At 30.5% G+C, this 21,035-nt stretch overlaps 1 protein-coding gene across 7 annotated transcripts in view; it reads right to left on the bottom strand.

Annotated features, from left to right (window-relative positions):
• The window catches only part of LOC139515255 (protein starmaker-like), a 107,735-nt gene that overhangs the window by 9,166 nt on the left and 77,534 nt on the right, over positions 1-21,035 (bottom strand). For all 7 annotated transcript variants that reach the window (XM_071304834.1, XM_071304850.1, XM_071304842.1 and 4 more), the window contains 3 exons: positions 19,864-20,019; positions 10,361-10,445; positions 9,711-9,782 (listed from right to left, as the gene is read on the bottom strand). In XM_071304834.1, the coding sequence (XP_071160935.1) occupies positions 9,711-9,782; positions 10,361-10,445; positions 19,864-20,019 (313 nt within the window). The remainder of the gene's footprint in view (positions 1-9,710; positions 9,783-10,360; positions 10,446-19,863; positions 20,020-21,035) is intronic.

Raw genomic sequence — 21,035 nt, 5'->3', positions numbered from 1 at the left:
CTAGGAAGTTGTACATACATCATGACACACCCTCTGGTGGTTGTTAAAATGGATGTCAAGTATAAACTTTGAAATCATAATGGTTATATAGATATGGAGCGGACACGATCTTCACCACAGGACACAGGGTTGTCAACTGAAACCAAAGTTTTTGACCTTGACCTTTGACCTAGGAAGTTGTACATACAACATGACACACCCTCTGGTGTTGGTTAATAATCATGTTAAGTATTAAGTATGAAATCATAACGGTTCTCTAGATATGGAGCGGACACGAAAGTGTTACGGACGGACGGACAGACGGACGGACGGACAGACGGACGGAAGGACGGACGGACAGACTGATCACTATAGGGCGACCCGCCGTCGGCGGGGCCCTAATAAGATGTAATTAATGATATTTTAACTGATACAATAGGATGTAGTTGGTGATATTTTAACTGATACAATAGGATGTAATTGGTGATATTTTAACTGATACAATAGGATGTAATTGGTGAAATTTTAACTGATACAATAGGATGTAATTGGTGATATTTTAACTGATACAATAGGATGTAATTGGTGATATTTTAACTGATACAATAGGATGTAATTGGTGATATTTTAACTGATATAATGTACAGCCAAGTGTCATTACTATATCTCTTCGTGTTAGAGCAAGGTGATGAAACAAACAGTAAATTCTTGTTGATATATCTTCTAAACAGAATAATTTGATTAAAGCCATACAGGGAATAATGAAGAACCCTTCAATATACTTTACCCATTTAACAAGAGACAGTTGGGATGAAAACAATTAAGCCATAGACAAATAAATTCTCAATACTGACAAGAAAAAGAACTTAATACACATTTTTAACAATAAATTATTTAAAAAAAATATTAAAAAGTCTGAGTCTGTTTTTTTATTTCCTTTCTTTGAATAATGATTAATACTGACCAAGATAAAACTGTGAAATTCTAATCGCCTGTGTTTTTATAACATTTCCAATAATGAATTAATCAATCTTTTCTATCATTTTATTTAATTTGGAATTTAATACAAAATTATGATTGAATAATCGTGATTAATAGGGTCTGCGAAAACTGTAAACCCGATATTAAAAACACCAATTTCTCATAAATTCAGCTATCAGCAACCGATTCATCCCACGTTTAAATTAAAAAATGAAATAATCAATTTTTACAGGAACTTTCTAGTAATAAACTACAAACTTAATAGCAAATTAAACTTGCTTCTCTCAAAGTGATTAAATTTGAAACTGTTGACATGAAAGACGGCCTTAGTAAGTTTAATTGGGCACATGAATTTCCTATCATATTTACAAAAAGAATTATCTCAAAAATTGAGTCTGTCTGTTTCAAACATGATTGCTAAGAAATGACCCTTTGTCGCGACAATCAATATTTTATAATTGTATTATTCATTGACTTTATCATTTCGAAACAGGAAAGTTCAAGTCAACTTAAACTGTACATAATCAAACGAAATCAGAGACAAAAAAATCAATCTCACGGAGTAAATAAACTTCAAATTGTGACAAAATTCTTATCTTGACCAAGTCAAGTTGAACAAATAAAATAGACTGGCCAGACGCAATAAACTACAGAAAGAAGATGGTGAAATAATTAAATCTCACAAAAATAACATGGTGATTTTTTTACGACAGGAAATTACACTACTGGCTATTTCTTGGGCTTATTGCCATATTAGGTTATCCAAGAAAAAAGTTTGATTGCTAGATAAAGCCAAATTGAAGCTGGGATTAGTGATAACGTATTTAAAATACCACAATCAACTGAAATCTGTCAAAAACACCTGAAGATAATTCTTTAAAGTGAAAGCCTTTAGAGAGCTTTAAAATCCTGTCTGTCATAAAAGCAGACTTAGGAACATTCTACACCATTAAATACAGCTAAAACTGGAATGTTTCTTGATTAAAAAGTTTCAATCTTATGTTAGAGCATATGTAAATGTCTTACTTGTCATTCAAATATAACTGCATGCTAGAAGTGCAATTTTATAATTCATCAAGCTTTTCCATGAAAATGACATTTCAGACATAAATGTATCTTATAAAGACATTTAGGTTATAGCAGCATGACTTTAGAAAGAAATAAGAATGGACTAATGACACAATTCAGAAAGTCTGTTTCACATATTTATACAGTCCATTACTTCATTTTTATAGAATGAAATGAGAAATTTCAAAAGACAAATTTGGATGGCCCACATTTTAAAGTAAGGGAAAACATTTTCATTTATGGTCCACATTTTCTTGAAATTTCAGCAAGCATTTACTTAAGTCAAGTTCTAGGTATATGAAAAGCGTCTATCCACATTTGAGTTGTACATTAACATTAACGACATATTTCAAATTAACAACCATATAAGACAAGTTATCTTACAGTAATTCCAATTGATGCTTTACACTAAATCCATTCAAAGGTACACATATTGATAACCTAGCCTAAGAAAAGGTTTTCTACTGTGGATTCATAAATATTCATAGGATACCAATTTTCATGGATTTCATGGGTACAGGGGAACCATGAATTTAAAGGTTCAACAAAATACAAATTTTCTACAGGAAAGTATGGAATAAACATCAACTTTACAGCTATTCCAAATATTTGGAATACACATCAACTTTACAGTGAGGTTCCATGCAAATATCAACTTTAGTGACATCACTTGCAGAACATCAACTTGACAATACCATTCTAAGTAAACATCAATCTTAAGTTACAGACTACCTAGGTAAAATTGATCTTTCAGTGACATTCTAGGTAACCAATCATTTTACAGTGACAATAATGTAAAAGAGGGATTCAAAATAACAGTGGAATTCAACATTAAAATTAACTTTGCGGTGGGATTCAACATAAACATTAACTTAACAGTGGGATTCAACATAAACATCAACTTAACAGTGGGATTCAACATAAACATCAACTTAACAGTGGGATTCAACAAACATCAACTTAACAGTGGGATTCAACATAAACATCAACTTAGCAGTGGAATTCAACATAAACATGAACTTGACAGTTTGATTCAACATAAACATCAACTTAACAGTGGAATTTGACATAAACATCAACTTGACAGTGCGATTCAACATAAACATCAACTTAACAGTGGAATTTGACATAAACATCAACTTGACAGTGCCCTTCAACATAAACATCTACTTAACAGTGGAATTCTACATAAACATCAACTTAACAGTGGGATTCAACATAAACATCAACTAAACAGTAGGATTCAACATAAACATCAACTTAACAGTGGGATTCAACATAAACATCAACTTAACAGTGGGATTCAACATAAACATCAACTTAACAGTAGGATTCAACATAAACATCAACTTAACAGAGGGATTCAACATAAACATCAACTTAACAGTAGGATTCAACATAAACACCAACTTAACAGTAGGATTCAACATAAACATCAACTTAACAGTGGGATTCAACATAAACATCAACTTAACAGTGGGATTCAACATAAACATCAACTTTGCAGTGGGATTCAACATACACATATACTTAACAGTGTTGAATCAACATAAACATCAACTTAACAGTGGGATTCAACATAAACATCAACTTAACAGTGGGATTCAACATAAACATCAACTTTGCAGTGGGATTCAACATAAACATCAACTTTGAAGTGGGATTCAACATACACATATACTTAACAGTGTTGAATCAACATAAACATCAACTTGACAGTGGAATTCTACATAAACATATACTTAACAGTGTTGAATCAACATAAACATCAACTTTACAGTGTCGATTCAAATAAACATTAATTTAACAAATATTTAGGCCAACAACCCTACAATAAGTAAAATAAGAACAAACAAGATAATCAGATAAAATATTATGTGAATTATCTTATAACATGACTATTCAAATTCATGATTTTGATAAACAAAACTTTTCTAAAACGATCAAAATATTGTACCCCAAGAAAATAGTAATGTTACACTAAATAAACTAGACTTAAAAAAAAACTATTTAAATTCCTAACACTTTACCAAATGAGTTTTTCATGTTTTTGACTCTAAAACAATTTCCCTAAATACTCCCCCAATTCCCAAAGGTATCTTTAACATAAAAAAAGTTGACACCTAAGGCTTCAGTGAAAATATTTCTTTTTTTGTCTGTGTCTAAATATGTATCAGCGACTATCTTCACACCAAAAAAATAGTATGAAATATTAAATAATCAATTATATGTCTTCATTTCTTTTTCTCCAATTATAAAACAACATTAAGGATTGTAAATGTGAAATGTTCTCTATAAATAATATTAAATTTACATGGGTATTTTGATGGGTTTTGTGGTTTTCAGTCTATTTTATATCCGATGTCTGAAAAATCCCAGATTGTATATCACTTTTTAATACCTTTTTTAAAATCAAATGTCAAATCATTTTTCCATAATTGCCATAGTTCTCTGCATAATTCAATTTTAAAAAGGTTTTTTGTAGTACTAACACATAAAAGAAGCTTTATAATGTACATTTAATTTGTAAAAAATAGCGGTTTTTTTCTGAATATTTCAGCAGTTTTTAATGACTACTTTACTGAACTAGACTAATAATTAATATGCTACTCAATATATATGATCAAAAAGTCTGACAGTTTCAGCAAATTTTTTGTCATAGATATGTTAGTGCATATAATGTGTCAAATATTTTTTGTTTTGTTTTAGGTTTTACTGCAAAGGTCCAAAGTACAAATGATAAAAAGATATCAAAAAGAGGCAGATGTCCAAATAATAAAAAAATATTGAATAACTTTTTTATATAATGCTATTAGGTGACTCTGACCTTTACAATAATGACCAATAAATAGTATGGGTAAAACACTAACCAGAGACAAATAACAAACAATGATTTACCCAGTCAGGAAGCAAAAAGTTGAGCTCTATGATACCTACAAGACTAATCTCCTGTCTGTGGCCTCCGATCATGAAGCAGAATCATATTAGATTCAAGCTCTCTTACTTTGACAGTTTTGACTTCAATCTTTGACCTTAAAATCAAATAGAGCTCTACCAAAGTCTATACATAATGTATATGTCTATGGTTGGATGAAGACTGAATGCAGGAGTAACCTCCATGGTGTATTAACAAGACAATTTTGGACAAGGAGAAGAGCTGGCATAGTATTAGTTTTTCTATAAGTTCTAACGTGGCTCTTTCAAAAGGTTACTATAAGGAACCTGGATGCTAAGTGTAGGTAATTGCTCATCATGTTCTCTGGGGCAAATTTAAACTACATTTAGAAGTCAACATAGGGTCTTCAACTATAGACAATTGTTTATGTTTTTATACATGTGAAAAGTATTACATGTATATTATTTGTAGTGAGAGTTCCATACAAATCTGACTCTTATATCCAACAGCAAGATAATTAATACACCAATGTTGCTAATTATAGGGATTTTTTAGGTTTTTGGGGAAAATCACAAAGAAAAAAGCGTTACAATTTACAATGTATAAAAATCTTTAAACAAGAACACAGGTATTATGGTGTTGATCATATGATGCACTCTACTTGAAATTCAAAGTTTTGGAAAAAGCAACTCATTACTGTTGAGCTGCTGACCAAATAGGAAGTAATTGTGTTAACAGTATTGGAGAAAACATGTGACAAAACTTCTAAAGATCATTCACCATGTTGAAAAATTTAAAGTATTGGCAATCAGAAAATAGGTGTTTTGTAAATATAAAGAGCAGAGGCAGATTTAGAAGGGTCAGCTCTGGGGGCTGAGCACCAACCCCCTTTTCAGGGGAAAAATTTGGTTGATTATATAGGAAATCACTTAAGCATGACTGGAGCAGGTCCCCTCTTAGGCAGTCAGTGGACCCCCACTTATACCAATTTCTGGATCTGCCACTGAAGGGTACACACACTTATAACTAATCATTATCAAGCTACTGACCAAACGGTTAATTGATTCTTTTTTGATGATACCAGAGAAAATATTGACAAAAAAATCTTTATTAGACCTACAGAAAGACAAGTTGAATTCACATATAATGAGGTGTGGTAATTATTCCTTTACTTATGTGGTGGAAGGGGGAGCAGATGTGCATGTAATATTATATTTATCCTGTGTGCAGTTTTAGTATTCCCTTTAAATAGAAATGTAAATAAATCTAATTCAAATATTAAATTAGGAGCCTCAGCATTTCATTTTGATAGCAAAATAAGTGCTTAGATAATCAACTCAATATCATCTTTCTTCATTTCTTTTCTAGTCATAACAGAATAAAGGAAATTTTAGTATCAAATTCCAGTTTTATGAGATTCAATTTTCTCTAAATCAAACATGTCAATTTAAAGAAATTAAAATAATGTCATTAAACTATCAAAGTAACTGCATGAGACAACTTTCATCAAACTCTTAAATCAGGAAAAAGAAACAAAATTGTCTTCTTAATTGAACTTATTTGTTGATTTAGAGTTTTATTTCTTTGTATGCTAGAGTTACTTCCCTTCCATCAATGATAGCCATCATAGTTGACTGTGCTAATGCGCAATGCAATATATATAACTGCAGTTCTATTGTTTGATGCTTTTCAAAAGCAAAATTAAAAGTGTAATATAAGAACTGCAATTGGTCACAAACATATTTTTTTCAATACTGACATTTAATGACCATTGGTAATTTTAAGAGTAGTATGTATACCTGGTACTTCTATTGAAACTTTAAAAAAAAAATTGATAACCAAAATGATGAAAATAAAACAAATGATATCAGATGAATGGTTATCGATTTTTTCAATTTATTGTTTATGAAATCCCTATATAATGAAATACAACACTTTTCACAGGTGTACTTCACACAGTCTATGCTTAGTCATTTCAGAATAGGTTCAAAGAACTAAAAAAAAACCATAGTAATTAAAAATCTTGATACAACAAATAAACACCACTGAAATCTTTAATGTCGATTTTTTTTTCAAATTGTGAATTAAAGGCTACTTATACAAGGCAACCAGCACATAACAAATATCAATACTATTATATGGCAACATTTGAAGATAGTCCCCCTGGTCATTATTCAACTTTCAGGTTTAATAATGTCTTGCTTCTACAGAAACTAATAAATTTCAATTGTTTTCATCAGCTTCAATTTGAAAATCAATATTGGATGACCAGTGTAAAATTCCTACTACAATGGACACTGGTGCCAAATTATAATCAATTTTGATTAATGCTAAGCCTATAATGGATGACGGAACACCGTAATTACTTTCAAAATAATCGTCAACATGTTGTTAATTAAGAAACTTGTAAATACATATTACAATACAAATGGACTCTATTTCATTATATTTAATCGAAAAATTCTGAACAATGGAACAAACATTCAATTATATTTCCTGAAAAATCCATTTCTAATGAACCCTTAATCAGCCTTAATGCACAAAATTTAAGCTGCTATATTATCACATTGGGGTTTATTGTTACTTACATGGAGAAAAAGGCAATTACATCTCAATATCACTTTTTCATATTTCTCATTCAACTAACGTTGCACCTGGCAAAATTACCATGGAAACTTATTTTATTTAATAGATTGTTTAAATTAAATGACAAAACCCAATATTCTAGATATATATTATATATTTATATTCAGAAAATATCTAGTTCTCAAGTAACTTGAGTTTTACAGGCATATGAAATTTAATAAATAAATTAATATAGGCATCATATTATATGATATTAATTTTTGATATATATTGTCTGTTCTTTTTTTTTTAAATTAGATATGATTACCGACAATCTATTTGTAAACAAAGTCAGCCATATAAGAATGAGGAAACAAGAAGATGAAACTTAAAGCTTTCAATAGTATTACAAAATCAAAGGTCCAAAAAAATCTTTCTTTGACCTGTTAAAATATGGTCTAAAGATTAAAAATGACCAATTTTAACACTTGTTCATTGTAATTTACATTTCATCTTTTAATATCTTACATAAAATTCAGTTAAAATTCTTCCAAATTGGGAGTACATGAAATTTACATAAATGACCTTGGCATTCAAGAGTGACAAATGATCAAGACGAAATGTCCGATTATAATGGTCTAAAAAACCTTGTTTAATAAACATTTTATTCAGATGACCAGGTGATGATCTCATTTCACAAAATATGTAAATAAAATATATATCTTATTATTATAAATATTCAACAAAAAACCGTCTATCCTTTTGTAATTCATCATAAAAACAATAAAATATGTATTTGGCCTTTCATGTTCCATTCTAGCTGGACATTACCAAACCAATATTAAATGTCATCCTCTCCAATAATTTCAACAAATAAAATAAATGTAATTCTTCATTTTTGATCGTGGAACCAATAAAATACTAATTGAGATCTCCGTTTTGTAATCATCAAAAGAAAGAAGAAATAGGACTTGACAAATTATTGACCAATTTTATGACCATAGGCCCAGAGGGGGTTAGGAATGAGAGGTTTAAATAAGATCTAGTAGAAACTACCTAATATGGACAATAAGGGTCAAATAGTAGGCAGACAGGCATTAATCTTTATCTAAGGAAAAATGGATAAAATCCATATAGATACTTTTAATCTACAAAAATGTATATGCAACTTCAGAAATTCTAATACTTTTCATTTTATTCAGATTTGTTTAAACATGAACTGTTTTTCAAAATGAAGAACTTTTTTCTTGGAATAAGTAACCGTAGAGTTTTAACAGACTATCTATTCGGGTATTTTACCCAAAGAAATCGAAACTATTCATCTTCATTTAACTGCAATATTAAAGTGTGGTGAAATGGTTGTATGTTTGATCCCTAAACCCACTTGACCAGACCTAAAGTTTTAGAACACCACTCTGACTGCTGCTCTTCAACTGAAAGTCAGTTAAGCTTTCAACCAGAAAACCTTGCTAAAGTTTAAGATGGTCCCTTATACAGATTTAGGCAGAACTCTTTGCTAGATATCAATTATGTTATATCTTTGCATCGAAGAACATAGATGAGAAATATCAAAATCATCTAGGGCCTACAAACAAACATTTGATGATGATCTGAATTAATTCATTCACTAACAAATTTCTCTGAAGCTTACAATTTTAACCAGTTGCAGTGAAATTTAATACCACCATATATTTCTGTATCTAAAAAATATCAAAACATGAAGTCTTTGTCACATCTGTTGATGTCTCTTGTTAATTTACTCTTCTTAACTTGTTTAATTTCATTGTCTGACTGAAAGCTATTTAAAGCTTGCCAAATTGTAGTGCCACTTGTTTGTCCTTTAAGACAATGTGATGTGCTCAAGATATCCTTATAACATTTTTTGTTGTAAAATTTTGTCATTGAAACAGTGTCACCTTGGCATAAACAGGATACGTATAATTTTGATCATACCAAATCTAAATCAATTAATCACTGAATAAGTTTACAGGTGCCACATTAGGAGCAGGACCTGCATACCCTTCTGGAGCACCTGAGGTCGACCCAAGTTTTTCGTGGGGTTTGTTTTGCATAGTCTTTAGTTTTCTATGTTGTGTCTTGTGTATAATGACGGACTGCAAAAGGTTAGCCAAGTCTTGTCCCACCTATATGACTCTGACAGACAGTCTGTGACCTAGTATCATTGCTACTTCAGTATATAATCTATCGTTTATCCAATTACCTTCCTCCTCCTGTTCCTCACCAGAAGAGTCTTCCTCTGTTCCTGAGGAGGATATAGTTCCTGGATCATCACCTGTAATAAACATGCACTTCTTTATATAAAACTCATCTGTAAATTAACATATTTAACTGAAACATATGAATATTTTTCTTGCCTACTTGAATAGCCAAATACCACACTGATCAGAACCTTGTGGTATGTCAACTAAGATGTCATATAAAAGTTCTCTTTATTCAGTATCTTCTGGGATAGTTTTATCAGGCAAAGATACTCATAAGACTTCTTCAAGGGTAGCTGATATACAAAAATATGTTGCAAACTTAACATCCTCCATTTGGCTGAAAGACCATGATGAGGGCCAACCTTTTTGCTTTTCTTGCATTGTTTCATTTTCATATTCATTCATGTTTCAACCATGAAATATTGTCAAAGCCCTTATTTGGTTTATTTATTAAACAGTTCACTTCATAATAAACATGTGTACTAAATTACAAGTCAATGAAACCACAAACTAACCTCAAACCAAAAATTTAAACCTGACATGTGACAGATGCAGAGACCAAAAAAAAACATAATGCCTCTCTACTGTAGTAAATGGGGCATAAAAACCATGTAAAACAATGTTTTAAACATTTATATAAAAAAATTACCTGCTAGAATTCCTCTGATTCTCTTTTTGGACATTATCTCAAGGTGTTCTAAACATCGTTTCTTTAGCTCTTCTAGGGGTAATTCCTGTAATATAAAAAAATAATTTAAGCCTGTGCCTCTTAATAAGGCCAACCTCTTGTTATTTGTATGAGTTTGGCATAAATAATATAGACCTTAAAGTTTAAACCCACTTATTTTTTGTTGATACTGCTTGACACGTTTCACCCTTTCTAGCCCACTTCACTGCGATTTTCAAATTTACTTGCTTTTAGGTATACACAATTATTTGTATTGGCAGTTTTTTTTCTTCTAAGGTAAGTCATGAAAAATAGTTGGTTTATAGTAAGTAAAATCAAATTAAATGTCATTGCTTTTACCTAATGACAACATTAAGTACACAGAATTTGGAATTTGGGTCCTGTTTTACCACTTATAACATGTTTTTGTTTGTTTGATATAGTTTTTTTAGGGAGAAAGGGGAGAGGGAGGGTATATACAGCAGATTAAAATTATGAACAGATTTTGATATAAAAAAAAATCTGAACACAAAACAGATATTACAGTGACAAATAAGACAAAGTACCTCTCACAACCTTACTGTACCAATCTCCAAATTTATCATTAAAATTGACTGTTTCACACTACATGTGGACATATAAATACTTACATGACACGTTTTTTTAATGTAGGACAAAATACTCATAATTCCTTCTAGGTTAATTAATTTACAAGATTAAACAATGTAACAGTCAGGTTTACAGATTTTTATTGTTTAGATAACAAAAGCATCCAGCTGATTTATTTCATATTTGAGAAAAAAATCATTTTTATAAAATGGGTTTTTATAATAACAAAGATATAAAATTACTGTCTAAGCATTCTTAAAACTAATCTTGGAGGACACAAATGGTTCTTTATTGTACTTTTAAAAATGTTCAGCTGATTTCAATTATAGATTTAAAACTTGTAATTCTATTTTTTTCAACACAGCAATATGAAAAACAAATTTACGACCCAATTTTCCTTTGTGAAATGATGGTTTTATCGATGAGTCCATGTGTTTCAAGTTATTGTCATCCTTGGTAACAATTTGAGAGAAATAATTTACATATTGCACATTTCTCAGTCAAAATTCTTTCAATTCTACTTTCATACATTCAAGCCATTTCCGTCAAATAAATCAAAATATTTGTATAATGTAAGCACATACTGTTTATAAAAATGCAAATTGGCAGTGAAACATATGTCGAAGTTGGAAGATAATTTCCGTTCGGCTTTTTAAATCTGAATATACGTTGATTTAACAAACTGTAAACAGCCTGTAGGTTTTTATAAGCTTTCTAGTGATTTTTAAACTTGAAAACAGATGGCTAACAATAAAACTTATATTCAAATATTATAAGCTCTTGACCTAAAATCATTACATTTGATTTACACAGGCAGTTCTAACATAAGTTTAAGATTTTTAGGATGCTAACTCAAAGCAAGGGAGGGGATATTTAAAAGATAATTGTAAAATAACCACTTGGGAGGTTTATTTGCATCATATACTATCCCTTCCTAGGAAATTTATTCAAAGCCATGATTTAAATGTATGATACTAAAAGTATGAACTAATTATGTTAAGGGGACACAACTCTCATAAAAAACACATTTTAATTCAAAATGAAATGTTTGGTGGTGGTTGAGGAAGTCTGTTGTACTGTGCAGTAATTTTGGTTATTCCTGAGAGTTTCCCTACTTATGTATTATGGTAAACAGATTTTTATCACCAAACCTCCTGTCCAATATGGAGATTATTATTTTTTATGAAAAGCATGTCATTTCATTATATTTGTTAATATGTTTATGAAAAGTTTTATTCCTAATAACTGTCCAATTTAATTCAATACCCTTAAGGCTGACTGAAAACTGTCATTTATCACATTTTGAAGTCTTATAACTGTAAATTGACCAAAAGTACAAATGGAGGTCAAGCAGATTCAATTGTAACTTTTTATTCAACTACTTTATTTACCAATTACATACTCCTTAGATGCAAGGAGGACTGGCAACACAGATAAAAATGATACCCAAGAAACATGAAGAAAGTCCAATACCTGCAATATTATAAAATGTACAATACATTTTTTTTTCTTCAGCGCAGTGGCAAGACACAATAAATTAAACTGTATCATGAATTGCAGCTTAACTTAATTAAAATCTCTTCTTGTAAAGGAGATTTGACTTTTTGCATTTGGTCTGTTTTTTTTATTTGTTCGACCTTTGCAATGTCATGGATTCAAAGTTTCAAATGATAGAGTTATAAATGGTGAAATAAGTAAACTCTAGTCATTCATGTTCCTATTTGGTATTGTTGGTCTGAAACAACCATAGTATGTTAGATGTTACATCAATTCTTTACATTCATCATTCAGTATTTTCCCAAGAGATAATATGGCAAAATTCAAACATCAAGCACATTGAAGAGTAGAACATTTTCTATAAAATTTAATTTTCTGTGAAGTATAAAATTCACAAGAGAATGTGTTGTATAAAATAGAAGCATTGTAAGAATAGGTAATAACACATGTATTAAATTCAGCGGTATTATTAAAATATCAATAACCATAAAAACTTCAGGGAAACGCTATCAAATTCTAGTTTTGAAATTTAAATATTAAGTTCTTACAACAGATATAACAGAAACTTATTATCAGAAATGATCCATGAGAAGAGGGTTTTTCTTTTGCTCCTTGTTGAAGGCCACACTATGACTTTCAGATGAATAACAACAATAAAAACACTCTCCCTTTGCTATTTGTTTGGGTTTTTTTTTTTGCTGTACTGTGCATGTACTGATTTTGTGTCATGTATAGAAACCCCATAACCTTTGTTTTTTTTATTATGTATATTTTACAATCATTCAAAACACAAAATCTGGCTGACCTTCACTCAAAAGATTCTTAAAATCAACCGAATCACAAAAACAAGTAAACCAATGAACACTGAACATAAAGATATGTTATGATTTCCAATGAGACATATATCAACCAGGAACCAAAAGAAGGTGAAAGTAAGGAAGTCCAAGAACTCTGGAACTGCTTATGTAAAAATATAAAAAAAATATAAAAAAATCTGTAAATCATAGCATATACTTTTGAAAGCTTCAGTTTTTGTGAGACATGTTTGGATGACATGTTTGGATGACAGGATTGACAGACAGGTAGGTGGATGAGTGGCTTACCATCTTCAAACTATGTGTAGAATTATATATCTAGAATTGAGAATTGAAACCGGGAATGTGTAAAAGAGAACAATCCAAAACTTCCCAAGGCCACCAATGGGTCGTCAACTGCACGAGAAATCTAGTTCGATCATTTAAAGTAAGTGTTTTAGTAACAAAATTACAATTAAATACTTATTTTTTACCTTGAACTCAACTATATTCTATATTACAATATAATGATTTATCATCATAATTTTTTTTTCTCCAAATTATCCCCAATGATTGATGCTTAAGAAAACTTGGACATTAATAAACATAATAGTTATCATTGACACTGATACTTTACTATTAATAACACATAAAAAAACAAGAGATTTTCATTAAAGTTGTGTACCGTTTACATCTACTAACATGTTTTAACACTTGCGGTTTGATTGAAAATCATCAACTTTACCTCTAAATTAAAATTGTGTGTAAAAAGTGTAAAAAAAAGTTCACGACATTGTAGTTTCTTTGATTTCTAAATGAAAAACAAGTGAAAAACTTGGGAGGAAATGTATTCAAATATTTTTGGATTGCTTTTTTTGAGAAATACACTCAATTAATTATATTTTAGGGGACAACAGAATTGGGAAATCCTAAAATATTTAAAGATATGTTATAAATAACTTCCCCTTGAATCAGCTTATTAGTACAAATAGAAAGTGATGGGTGTGAACACAAACAATATCTTATAGTCATACTCCTCCTACTATCAATCCAGCTTGGGGAAAACCGTTAAAAAAAAAGAGCAAATTTTTGGCAAATATAACATTTAAAAAATTTCTTTGTATATTTGAAAGCAAGCACTCAGATTCCTTAGCTTTGCCAAAAATACTATTATACTTTCTTATCCTCTGTTGAATAATGATGTTTTCATTTAGATTTAAATCAAAAAGAGTAATAATTCATAGAAATTTATTTACTTTGGAACTATATATGCAAGTGTGTGTAAAAAAATGTTGGGGTTTCTGCTACACTTTTTTTAATAATACGAAATTACAATTCCAAATTTGGTGGCAGATGATTAAAATGGTGTTTGATACTTTAAGCAGTAACACTGTGTAAACAGTTATTGTTGTGAATGATACTGAGAATTCGAGGTTGATCGGACATATAAGGCTGCCTTGAAAATTAAAACACTGACAAGTTAAATGACATTAAAAAGGTAAATAGCAAAAATAGGGAACTCAAACTCCAAAGAAAAATTCAAATGGAAAGTGCTTATCAAATGGCAAAATGAAAAGCTCAAACACATCGAACCAATGGAAAACATCTGTCATATTCCTTACTTGGTATAGGTATTTCCTGATGTTGTCATGTCAAATTGTTTTTGAGCACCCAACTCCATACTACATCTAATCATTAAGGTTACTCTTTTGAACGCTGAAGGTAAGGATTGCATATAGCCCAATCTATGAATAGCGAGTGTTGGATAAGTACCAGCTATCTTATAACTGTGTCTGTTCCTTTTACAGACAATCACTTATATTTTATGATATATCTCTTCGTACAAAATAATTTAAAACCAAATTTGGCATATAACATTATATTTGACTAAATATCAAGATAAATTGTGACAGACAGAAACATATTAAAACTTATATGATAGACTATTATATTTCCAAATAACTGGCTGTTACATAAATGATTTTTTTTTTATCAAATTAGATTTAAAAAGAATTCAATTTTTCAAAATATCACATAAAAAAAATCTAATAAAGATTTGGAAAATATTGGAAATTGTCTGTAAAAGTCCATATCATATTAATAATTGTGAAGGCTGTTAAGTTTTTTTAAGGAATCCGAAAATGAATTTAATATAATATTTCTTGTTGAATATGTCATAGTTTATTTGTTTTGACTACAGACTAATCATATCTATGAATTGATAGAACTTTCAATGTTAATTTCAAAGCAAAGGCTGAGTATCTGTTAGGTTTATGTAAATGTCTCTGACCAAATACTTTGTATTGCAGCTATTTTGATTCAATGGACCTCTTTCAATTTTACAATAGACAATGGGGGGAAATCTCTAATTTGGCATTAAAATTGGAAAGATCATACCATAAAGAACATGTGTACTAAGTTTCAAGTTGATTGGACTTCAACTTCATCAGAAACTACCTCAATCAAAAACTTTAGCCTGAAGCAGGACAGACGAACAAACGAACAAACGGACAGACCAGAAACATAATGCCCATAAATGGGACATCATAAATGGGTCATAAAAAGTAATTATGATACCTACCTTTTAAGTTTTGGAAAAACAGGAAGTAAATGAGTTTTGGATGTGGACACACAACATATGGTTAAGCATGATCACATTTAGACCCCGTTCACACTAGGACATTTTTATCGATTTAAACTAGACCGGTTCACTTTAGATCGGTTTAAGGGCTAATGTGAACGCTTTGAATCGATCTTCAATCGGTCTAAACTAAAACACCAAAAGAGGTAGTTTAGTTTGAATCGATCTAAAGTAAACAGATCTTACTTTAAATGTGAACGCAGAGATCGGTTTAAACTAGTACGATTGAAACGAAAACAACGTATGCGCATGTATAGTGGCAAAACTATCTCAGAGGTTCGTTGTTTAACCCAAATTTCTCTGTTAAAAGACATTTAAAACAAACTGAAAACATGTTGTCTTTGCCGTTGCATAAAATTGCGAAATCTGTGTCTTCTTTTCTTATGTTGATTTATTTTCTTGGCAGGAACCGCAGTATTTCCGGCGTCGAGTTGTAACTTTGTTGTTCCAGTTATTTTTTTTCAAAATTAAAGAAAATTGCAATAACACCAGTATCACAATTTTGACTTTATCCAATTTTTTTTTTCAAGTGTGTGTATCAGTGTATCAACACATGAATTTGATAAATCAGTTCTATTTATACACAGTGTTTACAGTTTTACAGGTAAAAAGGTTAGATCGATTGCGTTTTTAAATGTAGTGTGAACGCAGTGGTTCAGACTAGACCGATAGAGATAGTTATGATTAAAGATAATGTGAACGCTTAACTGGTTTTATTTATATCGATTCAAATTAGATCGATAAAAAAGAAATGCTAGTGTGAACAGGGTCTAAGATTGACTAAATTTCAGAAAACCTTGATTTGTAGTTCTTGAGAAAAGGATAAAAGTTTCAGTCATAGCCTTTATGAATAAGAAAATTAAATTTTTGGTAAACAAGAAGTTGAACATATCACAATATAGACTTCTCAAATAAAGCTTGAAACAAAGTTTCAGGAAGCTCAGATTTAAATCCTTAGAAAAAAGTTATTAAAATTAGAACAAACAAACAAACAAACATAAACCAGCAAAACAGTCTCTCCTTTAGAGCACATGTATAGTATATATCAAAGCTCATTTCAGGATCAATAACAACAATTTTAAAAGCATTGGTTGAATGTTATTACACAGAAACAGCAGCCACCCTGCTCCCACCCACTGTAAATCAACAATCAGATTTTTTTTTAAAAGACATCACTGCTGAAGGTATTATATTTCAACTTCAACTTACTCAAAAGACAATCTTCTACTGAATCTACATATTCCTCCAAAAGAAAGTCTCATTAATGAAGATCGTACAGTCGTTTTCATGTTGAAGACCAGCAATAGTAAAAGATCTGTGGTAATGTGTTATTTTTGTCAGATTTTTGAACCATTTATCATACAGAAGGCTGTAATTGTGTTCAGGACTACAAGTTGATTGATACCACTATTTCATATCATTATTAACCTTAACCCTGTTATTTCTTGTTTTAAATATGATGATAGTGGACAGCTTTGCAGAAATTACAAAAAAAATCCTATCAAGAATTGTCATGAACAAAATTTAATCAATAGCCGCAACTCAAAATCTAATCTACATATAGATGAAAGGACATACAATAAGCTTACAAAACAATTCGACCTTCTAATAAAAAGCTTGTCCGACAAGTAGACTCAATTTTCAAAACCAATATTGGTAAATGTACACACTATAACAGAACCATTTCAAACAATTTGTAATTAAATTTTGTCTGCGAGCCGGCGGTCATTTTTATTATTCTTTGTTTCAGTCAGTTATTCAAGAAGAAAATACTGTCTGTCCATGTCATTAGGGCAAGATCCGATTGGTTTAGATTGATAAAACAAACAAATTGCTTCTGAAATGGCGAAATTATCAATGAATACGTCACTAAGGCTTGGTCAACATTAAATAAAGATTTAAAACTTTCGGGACAGAATCATCAAATTCCAGAAAATGAAAAAAAAGTCTTATTGTTTTATATAGTAACACATTTTTGTGCCTGAAGAGTTTTACACTTATAAAAATAATGAAATGTGTGCTTGTATATAGATATAAGAAGATGTGGTATGAGTGCCTATGAGACAACTCTCCATCAAAGTCACAATTAGTAAAAGTAAACCATTATATAATAAAATTTGTTATTAATTTTCCTATATATTCAAACAAGATTGTAATGCTGACCAGAAACATTTAAACTATAATTTTAAGGTGATTTAATCCTAGAAAGTGGCAATGACAGGATGAATTCACAGACATTTGGTACCAATACATTCTACCATTGTAGCTGATGACCCCATACAAGATTTGTAATTTATTTTTTTCTTCTTTAAGATATCAATTATCAGAAATTATTGGTTATGAAGTTTAATTACCGATATATATATATATCATAGGAATATAAGTTTCCCCATATTTTTACCTATTTCAACTAGAGGCTCTTAAAAGCGTGTGTAGCTCACCTTGGTCCATGTGCATATTAAACAATGGACACAGATGAATTAATGACAAAATTGTAATTTGGTGATGGTGATGTGTTTGTAGATCTTACTTTACTAAACATTCTTGTTGCTACAATTATCTCTATCTATAATGATCTTGGCCCAGTAATTACAGTGGAAAATATTTTGTAAAAATTTACAAAAATTTACAAAAATTTATGAAATTGTTAAAAATTGACTATAAAGGACAATAACTCCTTAAGGAGTCAATTGACAATTTTTGTCATGTTTGACTTATTTGTAGATCTTACTTTGATGAACATTATTGCTGTTTAATGTTTATCTCTATCTATAATAATATTCAAGATAATAACCAAAAACTGCAAAAATTCTGGGGCAGCAACCCAACAACATGGTGTTTGATTTGTCTGAAAATTTCAGGGCAGATAGATCTTGACCTGATGAACAATTTAACAACACATCAGATTTGCTCTAAATGCTTTGGTTTCAGAGATATAAGCCAAAATCTACATTTTTACCCCTATGTACTATTTTTAGCCATGGCGGCCATCTTGGTTGGTTGGCCAGATCATCTGACACATTTTTAAAACTAGATACCCCAATGATGATTGTGGCCAAGATTTTTTTTAAAGATTACTAAAATTTTAGAAAAATGGTTAAAAATTAACTATAAAGGGCAATAACTCCTTAAGGGGTCAACTGATAATTTTGGTCATGCTGACTTATTTGTAGATCCTACTTTGCTGAACATTATTGCTGTTTAATGTTTATCTCTATCTATAATAATATTCACGATAATAACCAAAAACTGCAAAATTTCTGGGGCAGCAACCCAACAACATGGTGTTTGATTTGTCTGAAAATTTCAGGGCAGATAGATCTTGTTCTGATAAACAATTTAACAACACATCAGATTTGCTCTAAATGCTTTGGTTTCAGAGATATAAGCCAAAATCTACATTTTTACCCCTATGTACTATTTTTAGCCATGGCAGCCATCTTAGTTGGTTGGCCAGGTCATCAGACACATTTTTAAACTAGATACCCCAATGATGATTGTGGCCAAGTTTGATAAAATTTGGCCAAGTAGTTTCAGAGGAAAAGATTTTTGTAAAAGTATAAGGACAACGTACACCGGACGCCAAGTGATGAGAAAAGCTCACTTGACCTTTCAGGTCAGGTGAGATAAAAAAGCAATTGGCAACACTAGACTCTACCTAACTTTTTATACTTCTGTGAAGATAATAGATATTCATTTAGCAGGTTCACAATGTTGTCCAGCTCTGGCTGCTGATCAGTAAGAAAAGGATAGATACTCTTAAGTTGTTGTTAATTCTGATCAAATCATCTTGACCATTTAAACCTAAGTAAATCTAGTAATTTACATTGCAACTGATCCACAAAGTCATTTTTTGTAAATCAGTAGGACTAGTTACCTGACGGAGAATTGTAAATTTGGTCCAACAATACATTTTTTATCATTTAATTGGTGAAGATATTTACCTTGAGTACATCTGGTATGTAGCGTTGTAAAGTTGGTCCACGAAGACAGTGGAAAATTTCTTCATTCATCTCAGACCGTTCCCTTATGTAGTCACCTATTGGCTGAAGTTCTTTTTCAAGGTCAAGGTCAGAATCATCATCTTCTTTTCTGCTATACTAAAGGAAAACAATTTCATGTTGATGTTTACTATCATCAGCTTTTAAGATGTTCCCTGTTCAGTTGAAAGTCAAAATAACAGTTTCATAAAGATGTTCTTTCAAAAGAAAATGGAAAATGAAGGTGTTTTTTTCCCATGTGTATATAGTTTAACACATAAACAATTTTCAGGTACTTTTCAAAAATAATTATAAATACTGGGCAATGTCATGAGTTGAAAGGCCAAGGACTTAACGGTCCAAATAACCTGACATCATTGCCTTTAACCACAATTTAATTCACAAGACTGTATGATGATACTTGGGAATTCTAATTGTAGAGTTTAATAAGGCTAATCAAATTATTTCTCATAGTGTCAAGCCATGTGACCTTGACCTTTAAAAGTAAAAGTTCATATGGTTCATGATCAAATCAGGAATTATAGACTTCAAGCAGGATCCAATTATTCTGAAAAAATCAACTGAGAGATATTTTTTGCTTTCTAAAGGAGCAAAAGAAAAATGTTCACTGAAGTTTTCGTTTAATGCTACTATACACTTTTAAGTTCAGTCTAGATTCTAAAGGGGATTTCTTTAAAACCTTGAACCAAAGCTATGAATATTCCTTCTAATTACATGGGTGTTTTCAAGTGAAAAATTGCTGTCTTGGACAATTTCACATTTGATTGCTGAAAAACATGATTCTACTGATGTGAAAAAAGTTTTATCAATCAATCAAGTTTAACTGATCAAGGTCATGATATCTTTAATTAAAGTCATTCAACTCAGTACATTTAAATATGAGATAAACCATTTAACTATTTTGCAATGTTTTGTATTGATATCAATAAATCGCTGATCCGAAAACATCGGAACTTAACGGTCTAAACAAATCTCTTCTTTGCCATTTCCCTCATTTGAACTTTTTTGATTAAAAGTAATTTTTTACACTTTTTCACTATCAATTAATTCAACTGTGATTTATAATTCAAATAAAATCAATTTTTATGTACTTTTCAAAGTAACATCTCTATATG

Source organism: Mytilus edulis, chromosome 1, assembly GCF_963676685.1.
Source record: "Mytilus edulis chromosome 1, xbMytEdul2.2, whole genome shotgun sequence".
Lineage (NCBI taxonomy): Eukaryota > Metazoa > Mollusca > Bivalvia > Mytilida > Mytilidae > Mytilus > Mytilus edulis.
This window is presented reverse-complemented; position numbering and strand designations above follow the sequence as displayed.